Here is a 13,283-nt window from a genome sequence, read left to right as displayed (position 1 = left end):
CCCCCCCCCCCCCCCCCCCCCCCCCCCCGGCATGCTGCAGGAGCCAGGAATCACCCACTTCTGCAAGGATTCTAAAAGCACCCAGGATTCACCCAGGACCCTCCAGCTCAAAGAACACTGGGTAAATGCTAATGCTTCCTCACTGGGCCTCTGACAGGCAGAGAAGAGAAATTAACATTTTCAAAGCCACCAAGAACCAAAGGCTTGAGCTTCCACAAAAGGCTCTGGAATGACCCACGGATTTCAGGGGTCAGCGCAGGCAGAGAAGGGCTTAGGAATAAACATCTACCTTGCCAAAGTCTTCAGTTCATTGCTGGGGAAACCAACCATGGCAATGAAACACCTCCTGGCCAGCCCACAGGCCCTGCAGAGGGCCTAGCTGCTGGAGGCCCTGTAGGGGCCTGTGGGAACTCCTGCTGCCCGAGCCCTCTGCCTTAATCCCTCTTAACCTGTGGCTCTGCACTTGAAGCACACACTTTCCCTCTGTTTCACCCCCCCCCCCTTCCTGCACTGCCCAGTCTCCTCTGGTCTTTGTTCCTGAGGGTGGCATGCAATTCACTCCGGTTTGGGAACAGGACAAGTGTGGCCCTTGCCACCAGCCATTTCAAGCTTTCGGCATCTTGAGAAGTGGTGTCTGTCTTGATGTTTGTGCGTTCATATGTGGGTATATGAGAACACACGTGTGTGTGCCTAAGTGTGGAGGCCAGAGGTCAGCCTCAGGTGTTCTGCTCCTCAGGACTCCATCCACCTTGTTGTTTGGGATGGGGTCTCTCCTTTTTACCTGGAACCCTGCAGTTCAGCCAGGCTGGCTTGTCAGTGAGCTCCAGGGAACTGCCTGCCTCTACCCAGCAGGTAGATGAGATTACATGTGTCCTGCCTTTATTTTCTTAGTTTACATAGCACAGCAAAGCACTCTACCAACTGAGCTCCGTCTCCGTCCCTTCTCATTCTTCCTAAAACAGTTCCACTGCCTAGGCCCTGTCTGTCTTCTGTGGCTCCATGTTCAGAAGTGAGCTTGCAATGGGACTTACTGCCTGAAAGCAGCTGAGCAACTGTTGGGGAGGGTACACTCTGTGGGCAACAAAACAGCATCCTATGTGAACCCCATAATTCTTCTCCATTTCTTGGTGTCCTCAAATTCCTTTTCCCCCACAGGGCTCAGATCATGAGCCGGCAGACTTCAGGAGTGCTGTGGTATGAATGCCTGTCTGTGTCCCCTCGAATCTTTGAATCCTAGAACCTAAAACCATAGGGCACTAAGATTAAAGGATGACGTTATCAAGAAGACGCTCATGACTGGAGTTACTGCTCCTTAGCGGGAACTGAGGGAGCATATGTGTGCCTTTCTGCCATGTGAGGACAAATCGACAAATGATCTGTAAAGGAACAGTGTCAACAGACAGTGGGCACACCTTGGCCCTCCAGTAAGTTTCCATTGTTTATGAGCCACCCTGCTCATGGTATTTTGGCAGCAGCCTGAAGGGAGGCACCGAGTTAGTGAGTTTAATGGTGCTGCAACTAGCTACCAAGGGGAGACAGGAGAAAAGGACGAGTAAGACATCTGGGAAACAGCAATGGCCTTCAGCCTTGGCAATCACAAACACAGCTGACCAAACAGCAGTGTATTTGCCCAAATACACCACGGGGCAAAAGCTGACACAAAACAGACAGGATGACCACTCACAGGAAGCTTGAAGCAGGCCAACTCAAGCGGTGTTGCTGGGCATTGTGGGAACAGCAACACCAGAACAAGCTGCCTCGGTAGAGGTGGTAACCAGAGCTGGGAGAACCCTGAGGAGAGAACTGGGGGGGGAGGGAGTGTCCTGACGCAGGGCTTATAACCACCTGTCAAATATCCCTGTTTGTGTACTTTTCACGGTTTATAAAGTTACCAGAGATGTGAAGCAGAGCCGCTAAGCCACCTCCTTAAGCCTGTGTCATTTCCCGTTAATCCTCTGTACACAACCTGCGTTGCATGAGGGGTCAATTGTTAACACTCCATGTCTCCGGAGGAACTAGAGAAACAGAGGGAGATCCCACCCTTCCGGACCCCTGCAGACCCTTCCGGACCCCTGTAGCGACCTTGGGCCCTTCCTCCTCTGCCCATCTCACTGGGGAGAATCCATGAAGGGGCGCCAGATCCCCAACAAGTACATGTTGGGATTTCTATATGCCTGACAGGTAATCAGAGATGTTAAGTTTTAATATCAAGTGCTATTTATTCATGACCACCACATCCCAGTCTGGGCCTGGGGCCTCTGTTCTCCTGGAATTCCAGGTTTTTCTTCCCTCTTTTAAGCGGCCCGAAGTCAGTTACTGCAAAGGCTACGGGAAGGGATAGCAACTCCACCATGCTCTGATATAGGCCTTCCCAACTAGAAACAAAAGCGCTGTCCTTTTCACCCATACTGCCCGGTAGAAGGTTAACAAGGACAAATGGTCTACACGTGCAGCATAAGAAACAGGCTTTGCCTTTAGGGCTTTCTTCCAAAAGCAGACTGGTTATTTTATGTCAATATGGCATTGTGGTAAATGCCCAGGCCGAAGAGCAATTTCAGAGTTTAAGATTCCTGGTCTGCAGTCAACATGGGGTAGCTTGTTCCTAATCTTTTACCGAGATGTCAGAAACAAGAGAGGGAACTGGCATTTCCTTGAAATACTTGCAGTACTTATGAATGTAGAAGAATGCTAAACATGTTGTTTCACATGCAACAAACACACGTTTTGCAATCAAAACATGCGGGTGTTTTCCCAAGCACTAAATAACTCCCAGCACAATGTCCTAAGACTCAACTCAGTTCAGATGGTACCTGGAGATAGTGTCAGGTCCCACTTATCTGAGCTCAGTCCCACAAGGTTGCTTCACACATCAAAAGCCAACCCTGAGCAGTAGGCTCAGAGTTCCTACCTGGCTTGGTTTTAAATCCAAGATTCAATGACCGCCTTCTCAGGTAATTTGCTAGAGTGGCTCCTAGATACACACTCTCTCTTTTTCTCTCTCTTTCTTACACACACACACACACACACACACACACACACACACACACACACTGATTGGCTTACCAATTTAGCAAAAGCTATGAGAGATGTAGAGAAGTCAGATGAAGATCTGAAGATCTATCTCAAGGGAGGGGAAGACCATAGATGAGCTGTGCCAAGAATCCAAACCAAAGGCTCAAAAGAGAAAGATTCTCCTGGCAGCTTTATCAGTAGAAGTCTATCTCAGGAAGTTCAGGCATGGGTATGAAGGAGCTCCTCAAAAGGACTCAGCTCTCAGCTGAAGGTGCTATTGGGAAGTGACTAGATCAAGAGGGTACTGACTTTACTGGTGGATTGATTAAACTACCAATGAGTTCATAGTGAAACAAGTGACAGGAGTTGAGTGAAGAAAGCAGGTTGATAAGCGTATGGCTTTGAAGGGTAAGAGGACCTTGGCTCATTTTTCTTCCCATGAGGTGATATCTGGATTACTTGTTTTTGTTATGGTTTCTGTTTGTTTGCTGAAGTTATAAAATACCATGACCATGACCAAAAGCAAGTTAGTGAAGAAAGGTCCCTCAAGGGACAACTGAACTCCACCAACAGGGCAATGCCTGACCACCAACTTCCTGACAGGGAAATGTGAGGCAAATAGGTTCAAAAACAGATCATGAGCTGTTTGTTCCCTACTTGCCATACTAAGGCCAGCAAGGCAGGCATAAACACAGGTTCCCCTCCCCACCAAAGGTCAACTTTGACTCTAGTGATTGCCACCTCCTTTGAGCCAATTCACTCTTGTGAGCAGTGAACATACATTTAGCAGATAAAAGTGCTAATAATTGGGAACATACAGAAAAGGATAGAAAAGTCAGAAAACAAAGATCTTAGCTGTGACACCATCTCAACCAACCTGCCATCATTAATTGACTCCCATAAAAGGATGATGTCACAGAGTATAACCCTAGTGGCATAACTATCTAACTGCCAAGGCTGGGCAGGGTGTAGGACAGCACGTTGAACTAGAACCCCGGCGTGTGTTTTCAATTTTAAAAATAAATATACTGTATCCACGAAGACCCCACACTCTCTCTCTTTTACAGGTCTCATCTGGTAACCGCCAGTAGATGCCATTTATCAAAAATAAGCGGCCAACAACCATGATGTTGATCAGGACCATATTCATGTTTTAGCGGAAAGCTAGTTCTTCTGGTCTTCCCTAATGCTGACCTGTGCCTTTCCTGGGGATTCGAAATTACTTTTGCAACAAAAGCTATGGAAAGGGAGCAGGTCCCATCCTCAGCATACCGCATCTTCTAGCTTCCTCATTTTGAGAGAATCCCATCATACTTACCATGATGGTGTGTTCAGGAAATTTGGATCGGACCAGTTTCACGAATTCCACAAAATGTTCTGAATACCCATTGGCCACATCCAGGCAGATGAACTTCACCTGGGGCACAGCTTCCAAGATGCGGCTCATCTTCTCAAGATCATTCTGCCCACTGCCGGAACTCACGGCTACATTCTGTGGCAAAGTGAAGCACAGGAGACAGCCATAAACAGCAGAACTCACAGGAAGTCCCTCCCCTCCATCCAGCAACCCTCTGAGGTCTACCCTGAGCTAACACAGAGGCTCTGTACAAAAGACAAACAACAGTGGAGGTAAAGGAGACCTCCTCCTTTCATGATCTAAACTTCATGTTTTCTTTCCTACCCTTGACTTAAACCCATCCTTGAACGTGGGTCTCGGCAACAAAACCTCACAGTAAACAGATTCTGAAATACTCAGTGGACCTTGTCCTTGGCTTCTACTCCATTTTCTCATGCTTGCTGTGTAGAACTTTGTGCTGCGCATGGAGCCACAGATGCAAATGTGTCATATGGGGAAACTCACAGAAGGGCAACATGGGAAGCTTCCAGAAATGACAAGTGAGGGCAACAACCGTTTGCAGGTCAAGGAAATGTGTGGCTAGGACATGACTCGGCCTCAAGAGTGCTTAAGACCAGTCCGAACTATGCCACACCTGTGTGACGGTTAGCATTCTCAATTTGAGAGAGTCTAGAATGACCTGGGAGATTACCGGGATTACCTGGTTTGCGGTGGGAGACCTGGAGTGCCGCTCCTTTGCTGGGATGCTGGGACATACGTAAACAGAGATGGGGAGCTGAGCAGCAGTGAGCATTCATCGCTGTCTGTTTCCTGACTGGATACAGGAGACTAGCTGCTTCAAACTCCTGCTGCCTTGACTGCTCTGCCATGACAGTCTGTACTGAATGGAATACGCCCTCCCTTAAGTTGCTTTTGGCAGAGTATTTCAGCTCAGAAACAGAAGAGGATAACTAAGACATTGTATCACAAAGGAATAGATAGATAAAATCAGGAGCTGGAGAGATGGTTCGGTGGTTTTGTAAAAGTGCTTTACTGCTCTTCAGAGGGCCCAGGTTTGGTTCCCAGCACCTACACAAGTGCCTACAACCATATGTAATGCCAGCTCCAGAGGATCCGACACTTTCCTCTGGCCCCTGTGGATACTAGGCATACATGTAATGCACATACATATATGCAAGCAAACACACACATAAAAATAAGTCTTTTTTTAAAAAAACTACAACCAGGTTGACATGGGGTTGTTGTTTTGTTGTTCTACATAGCATGTGCCTGCAATAATTAGCTACATGGGATTTGCATGATTTAAATCTACAAAAGGATATGTATAGGTTATATGTAGATCTACAGGACCTCAACAACCAAGGACTTTGGCATCTGCAAGGAACCTAAAAGGAGACACCAACCACCAGCAAGGAACAACTATGTTGTTCAGAGACACAAAAGACCTTCTATTGAGCCAGAATTATTGTATCTCTTAAGCCAACATTTTTGTAGTAAAAGTCCATGCCTAATTAAATCATAGTGACAGCAGCCGCAGCCATGCCAGCATCCAAAATCGTTATCTCCTTACAAATGACCTGCCCACAAAGAGGCAGGCCCAGACCTCACTGCTGTATTTGGCTTAGACCCAGGAGAATGTACTGAAAGGAAACTCAGTCATGCTATGGGAGGGCTTACGATAGCATTTTTAAACACCCATTTACTTAGTGGAACATGGCTCCTGAGACATAGCAACCCAGCATGGAAGTCACCTGCCCTGGCTAGTCTTATGTCAGGTTGACACAAGCTACAGTCATTTCGGAAGAAGGCATCTCAATTGAGAAAACGACCCCTACCAGACTGGCCTGTGGTACATTTTCTTGACTGATGTGAAAGGCCCCAGCTCACTTACAGACAGTGCCAGCCCCGGACTTGGTGGTCCTGGGTGATAGAAGCAAGCAGGCTGAGCAAACCGTAAGCAGCACTCCCCGGCGGCCTCTGCTTCACTTCCTGCCCTGACTTCCCTAGATGATGGACTACACACAACGTGCACGCTGCAGGATGGGATGAACCCTTTCCTCCCCAGGTGGCTTTTGGTCATGGTGCTTCATCACAGCAACAGAAACTTAAAGTAAGGCACCACCTGAGTGCACAAGGATTTTATCTATATTTAGTTATATTATTGCTATAGGACACTTTCCTGGTTCCCAGAGAATTCTTGTTGCTGTTGTTAGAACTGAGTACTAAATGTAAGGTGTCCCACACTCGTCAGTCCTCACAGGGGTAAACCCTCGCTGAGCTGCATCCCAAGCTTCTGTTTATTTTATTTTAGAGACAGGCTACCCTTCACCTTAAGCTCCTGCCTCAGCCTCCTAAGTAGCTGAGATTACAGGCTATGTATGGCACCAGGCCTGGTTCCAGGTGACTCGTAGACATTACTCTTTAACTCCTTCCTCCTGCTACCAGACCCAGATAACCATGTCTTCGTGGATTTGTCCACCATGGGCAATTAGTGTCGATGAGCTCACACGTGTGAGCTTTTGTGTTGGTTTTCCCTCAGCAAAATGTTCTCAAGGCTTGTTCACACTATAGCATAAGTCAGGGCTTCATTCCCTCTGTGGCTGGATAGTGTTCTCTCATGTCGATACATTTTATTTTATTTGTCCGTCAACCAGACATTTTAGTTGTTCAGTTTACAGTTCCTACCTCTGGACTATTATAAATGTTATGAGCATTCATGAACAAGTACATGTGTGACTATGGGGTTTCACATATTCACAGATGGTAACTCATGCTCACTCTCTTGAGTGTCTTAGTCAGGGTTATCATTGCTGTGATGAAACACCCTGACCAAAGCAACTTGGAGGTGAAAGGGTTTGCTTGGCTTCTGTGTCCAAGGAAATCAGGACAGGAACTCAAGCAGGGCAGGAACCTGGAGGCAGGAGCTGATGCAGAGGCCATGGAGGGGTGCTGCTTCCTGGCTTGCTCCCTATGGCTTCCTCAGCCTGCTTTCTTATAGAACCCAGGACCACCAGCCCAGGATGGCACCACCTACAATAGTCTGGGCCCTCCCAATCAATTACTAAGAAACTACCCTACAAGCTTGCCCACAGCCTGATCTTATGGAAGCATCTTAATTGGGGTCCCCTACTCTCATTAAAGTACCCAGCACAAGCAGTTCTTAGGCTATTTGCAAATCAGCCTCAGTACCTGCATCCCTCTCAGCTACATGAGAGCATTCCAATTTCTTCACATACCCAACACCTCTCACGCCATTCTACCCGCAGCCACCCTAGCAGGTGTATAAGGTATTGAAATAAAAGACAATCTGTTATAATAGGATGCGCTGTCTGTAGCCGGGGGAAAAAGCAGGTTTTCACCTGGAAACCCCTGGCAGAAAGCAAGGCCTTTCCCAGGTGCTGGTGATGGATGTTTACTCTCTAAGGTGAAGCTGACCTCACAGGTAACTCCTGGAGTTTTCCTCAGCGCGATCCTGGCATCGACCCGCTAGCCTCCCGTGTACACATTTAAATGCTCTTAACAAGTCATTGATGACTTTTCTTTCCCCTCAGCCCTTGTCACGTAGCCCGTCCTCATACCTGCAGGCACTCGGGGTGGTTTTCCGCGAACCGTTTCCAGTCATCCAGGGAGTAATGCTTGTGAACGGCTGTAAACATGGCGTGCTAGGAAACAAAACCGGATTGTCAGGAGGGAGCCGGGGAGCCCGTCTCCCCTTCTGCCTGCTGGGGTTAGCCACGGGCGAGAGTGTCTGCGTCTGCCATTCATGCCTAATTTGCTCTGAATGTGTCCCCAGGAGCCAAAACCAAACAAAGGTGTACGCAGTAAAGCAGCGGATCACGAAATGGCCTCCTGCTTTGATGCGATCAGACAACCTGTGTCAGCCTGAGAACCGCTGCCAAAAGGCAAGAGAAGAAAAAAAAAAAAAAAAAAAAAAAAAAAAAAAGGAGGCGTTTCTACCCAGCTGAGCCACCTAGCTCTTGCCCACACCCAAGGCAGGTGGGGTCCTCAAGACCTGAAGAGTGACCATCCTAATGCAAGCTTCATGTTCGGACAACCAAAGGACTTTCGCCTTACAGTCAGGGCTTCCTCCGATTCACAGCCCAAATACCTCCTGCTGAAAGCCAACACTGGAGGGGGTGGTTATGTAGCTAACCCTACCTCTCTGACAACTGAGCCACGCTTTACCACCCCTGGGCCAATGCTTTGCAGACGCCACTGAATTCTCAGAACAACGCTGAACAGACTTATTGTCATTTAAGTGATTTAAGAAATATATAACAAAGCTGGGTATGGAGGCACACGCCTAAAACTCCAGCACTTAGTACTCTGGGAGTAGAGGCTGGAGGAGGATTGCGGGCAGTTGGAGGCCAGCCAGAGCTACATAGCAAGACCCTACCTCAAAAAGGGGTGTGGGGCGGAAGAGGAAGAGATAACTGATTTAGCAATTGCTTACACCAGTGGCCAGAATCAAACTCCCCTGCCTGGAGGCCTCTCCTCTAACTTCTGAATCACCCTGACACCTCCAATTTCCCACTCTAAAATCCTGTGACTCTATTAATTCACACTGTCTGTGGAGCCTAAATCGGGTAAACTCACAGAACCCACACATGGTTGGTTACCTCTACCAGTGTAGGCTTTGGTGTTCCTGGGAAACTTTCCCGTGAAGAGGGATAGGGCACAGCAAGTTCCAGGTTATTCTCCGTTGTTCCTGGAGCCCCACACCCTTTTATACAGTTAGCTTGCTATCGCTGTGACAAAGTATCTGAGAAGATTAACTTATAACAAGGAAAGTTTCATTTGGCTTGCTCTATTGAAGGGTCCCACTGATCCTGAGGGGCTGTGGCAGTCAGCACATCGCCAAGGGAGTACAGAACAGATCAAAACCATTCACCTTATAGCCAGTCAGGGAGTAGAGGAAAGAGGAAGACCCTGGGGTCCGGCACTCCCTTTCAAGGCCACACATGACCTAAGGACCTTCTGCCAGGCCCCATCTCTTAAAGGCTTTTCTCCCTTGAAAAGCACCACCCTGGGAAACGCCTTTAAACACATGGACCTTCAGGGACACTTTCTCACACTACCTACCACATACACTAAACAATAGTCACAAGCCGTCATTACCAACAAAGCAAGGGAAAGATTAGGAAGGAAAAAAAAAAAACCACATTCCTTCAGCAATTAATTTGTTTGCCTCAGACCTCTCCCTCCAGCAGAGGCTTAGAGCTGACAAACAGCCAATCCTCAGCCAGGTGGGCGATCCCCCACCCCCACTCCACTTTCTGAGCTCATAATTTGAGAATCTTTTCTTCCTCATCGCTGCCTAATGATGAATCCCAGCGCCTCCCGTGGTCAGACCTGCCACCCCACAGTGAGAAGCTGTTCCGACTAATTGCATTTATCTTTGTACTTGGCAGACACGGCCAGCAGAAACAGATACACAACAGACACACAGCTCTGTGAGGCAACAAATGCCTTGGCTAGGCCAAGACACTAGTCAAAAGAAACCTTGAACTTGCCTTGGGATCCATCCAGTTTAGAGCTTGTTGTACAGATTCTGGGGTCACTGTGTTCATGCCCTGCCTCCCTACTTGACTGAAGGCCCTGGGCAAGATGTCCCTCCTCTTTCTCTGTCTGCCTCAGACTCCTCATCTGCAAAAGGCGCCTAGCCCATGGAGTTCTGATAAGGACTGAGAGATACATTACAGCAGAAACAGTGAGCACTCCCCAACACAACAGATTAAATGCTACAAATGCGAATACAAAGTGGCTACTTTCAGAACAAAGGTGATGGCCGCCTAACGTTCTTTTGAAAGTCTGACTTTAAAACCATCACAGGCCTTTTCACAGGAGAGACAGGAGCAGATCTGAACCACTTCGCAGAGGGCCGAGTTCAGACATGAACATCTTTTACCTGCAGAAGCAGGAAGGGGGTGCTCCTTGCAACAGACTCAGCAAAAAGTGACAGAGTCCAGGCACCGGACATCACCACCCTCAAAAAGAGCTGAGGGTCTAGTGAAGTGCCTGAGCTCTCACCTGTGACATCACCACAGCCATCTCAAATGTCCCCACCGTGTCCATGTTGGCCACAATGATGGGAATCCCTGAGTAGGTCTGCTTTGAGTTTCGAAATGTAAAGGTTCGCTCAAGATCCACCTGTTGGGGGAAAAAAAAGAAAAGAAGCGAGAGTCAGCTCTTAACATAACACAGGCAGAATTCCCAGTGTCCAGAGTGAGTGGGGAGGGCACCAAGGATGCGTGTGCTCCTCGGCCCCTACATGCTCTTAGGGCTCTGGCCCAGTGTTCCAAGGACAGGAGAACCCTTAAGAAAACCAAGGTACAAGCTATACCCACACACAAAATCTCAAGCAGTCCCCACTGTCCCCGCACACCTGTATAAGACACTGGATATTCTTACAGGAAGACCAAGATGTATGTGAGATCTGTCCTTCATCAGCTTCTCCAATCCCTCTGCTGCCTCCTTTCCTTACCCTGTCTCACGCTGGTCGGAAGCACACAGGCACACATTATTACTTCCTGCCCCTCCAAGCACTGGAGGACCCATTCCTCTCCCAGGAAAATCCACCCGCTCTTCCCCAACAAGACTGGCCCTCCTCCTTCCTTCCTCTTCCTGTCAGGTCCTTCCCATGCCCCTGTTCACCTTGAACCACACTCCAAATTCACCAGTGCCGAGATACCATTCCTTAATCCCTTTGCCTTTCAGCTCCGGCAGCTGTTTCTTAATTATGAACGCTGGCAACCATCTGTCCCGGCAGAGGAACGCTTGTTCCTCTGACAGCTGCAGGGAGGGCCCACCAGCTCTCCTGGAAACTCCTACCTGAGTGCACTCGTGTGACTAAGAGCTGTCAGCACTCCGGTAGGATGCTCAGCCAGCATTGTGGGCTAATCGGAATGATGTGTCGGTGCTGGATCCTCACAAAAAAAGCTGGTGGACTCATAATTACTCCTAACAGACTTGTGCTTGAGCTTATCACAGAGAGGCCCCATTTCTCAAATTCATGTCTGGCTGGGTTTGACCAACAGAAGATGCCAAGTGAGAAACTTGGTACTGATGGACAAGGGTTAAGTGAGATCCAGAACCTCTCTGCCTTGGGCTGCTTTTACAGGGCAGCTGCAGCCCCCTTCAGATGTGTGCGCATTCCTGATTCCAGCTTTCCCCACGAGGTCCAGTTCCTCCCACCAACTCTCACCCTTGAGCGTTATCGCTATTGCCAATCTCCTGGCCACAGCAGGAGGAATTTCAGTAAAGGAGCTGTCTCAGTCAATAAAGTACTTGCCTTGCAAGCATGAGAACCTAAATTAGCATCACCAGAGCTATGGGGAGGACAGGCACATGCTTACTATCCCAGCCACGAGGATATGGGAGATTGCTTAATGCTCTTAGGCCTAGCTAGCCTGACTAACTAGGTAAGGTTCCAGGCCAAAGACAGACTTTGTCTCAAACACAAAGTAGAAGGACTCTGAGGGTCCACACTGAAGGGTGTCCTCTGATCTCCATACAGATACCATGCACATACCACACACATGTAACTACATATGTGTGCATACACACACACACACACACACACACACACACGTGCACTGTGGGTTAATAAATTCCCTGTTTGAAATACTCTGCATCATTCATTGCTTTGACTGTATCCTAAGCAACACAGACCACACTGGAGGTGGGTGAGTGGCCAAGGAGAACTGACAAGGAGAAACTTGAACTTTAGACTTCTAAAATGACTTAGTCTTACATGGACCCAGGCTGCCTGAGTACAAGCAATTGCCACCTTCAACCAGTGTCGTGTCCGTCCACCTGATGCTACTCTTTTCCATTTCATTCAGCTTGCACTTTGCAGTCTGCGTTGTCAGGACACACTGTGCTGCACCTCAGACCCATTAGCCCTTTTTTTGTTTTGTTTTGTTTTGTTTTCTTGCTTCTACAAGTCAGAAAGACTTCCTGGCTAGCGGCTGTCATAAAATGACTGTGCTAACCTGTAACAGCAGTCAGTGAGAGAAAGTGAGACCCTGATATTCTGTGAACTTCCCAGGTGGCGTCTTATCTCTTTTCCTCTGGTGGTGTCCAGCTGACACCCAAGGATGTCTGAGTGAGGCTGTTCCCTGCAACTCTGCCTCCCAAACTCAGGCCCAGACTGAAAGCAATCAGAATTCCTGGCCTCAGATCCTCTTGTGGTTCCGCCCAAGATGCCCAGGAGAAAAGAGCCTCCACACTGTGCCCAGCTGAGATCACAATGTTTTTTTTTTTCTTGGCATACCAAAAATCTACCTGCAGCTTGGGTGCGTGTGTGTGCATACGTGCACACGCACGCACGCACGCACACACACACACACACAGCCTTGCCAACGAACCCTCTGCTTCCTCTCTCCACAAGGCTGATTCTTGGCACTGGAAGAGCTGTATTGCAGCAGTGGAACCCGTGTTTAGCAAACGCCGCGCTCTGGTAGCAAACCTTTCCCTCCCAAATGACATAAGGCAGATCTTTCCCAATATTTAGTTCTAAGAATGAGAAATGAAAAATTATCTGCCCTAACCTTATCTACCCAGACACACACGCACGCCCAGAACTGTCCTCTTGTTCACTGGGAGATAAATACTTCACTCCAGACTCTCTACTCTGCCACAGCTGCTGAACAACCCAGATACGGCACCCTAAATTCTCACTCAAAAAGCAGCAGACTCCCTCCCTTCACCCCCCCCCAATAACTTCTGTTCTCTTCAGTGAGTCAGTCTGCTCGTTACCCAGCATCCTGCAGATCTGAAGTATACACTGCCACCTTTCTGAGCAGTTCCATGGAATGAGTCAAGCTTAAGGAGCCACTACAGGAAATATGTTCCACTCCCGTAACAAAAAAAAAAAAAAAAAAGATCACTCTCTCGCCAGGAGAGAAAGGCA

At 48.3% G+C, this 13,283-nt stretch overlaps 1 protein-coding gene across 1 annotated transcript in view; it reads right to left on the bottom strand.

The window, feature by feature from the left end:
* Window positions 1–11,161, bottom strand: part of LOC129685794 (GMP reductase 1-like) — a gene marked incomplete at both ends in the record, with an annotated part of 16,993 nt that extends 5,832 nt beyond the window's left edge. Inside the window, 4 exons of the mRNA XM_055619297.1 lie at window positions 4,331–4,504; window positions 7,948–8,031; window positions 10,400–10,519; window positions 11,024–11,161. Of these exons, the coding sequence (XP_055475272.1) occupies window positions 4,331–4,504; window positions 7,948–8,031; window positions 10,400–10,519; window positions 11,024–11,161 (516 nt within the window). The remainder of the gene's footprint in view (window positions 1–4,330; window positions 4,505–7,947; window positions 8,032–10,399; window positions 10,520–11,023) is intronic.
* Window positions 11,162–13,283: the final 2,122 nt, after the last annotated feature.

Source organism: Psammomys obesus, unplaced genomic scaffold, assembly GCF_907164565.1.
Source record: "Psammomys obesus unplaced genomic scaffold, mPsaObe1.curated_primary_1811, whole genome shotgun sequence".
In the NCBI taxonomy this organism is placed as follows: Eukaryota; Metazoa; Chordata; class Mammalia; order Rodentia; family Muridae; genus Psammomys; species Psammomys obesus.
Note: the sequence above shows the minus strand (reverse complement) of the source record. Positions and strands in the feature narration are given on the sequence as shown.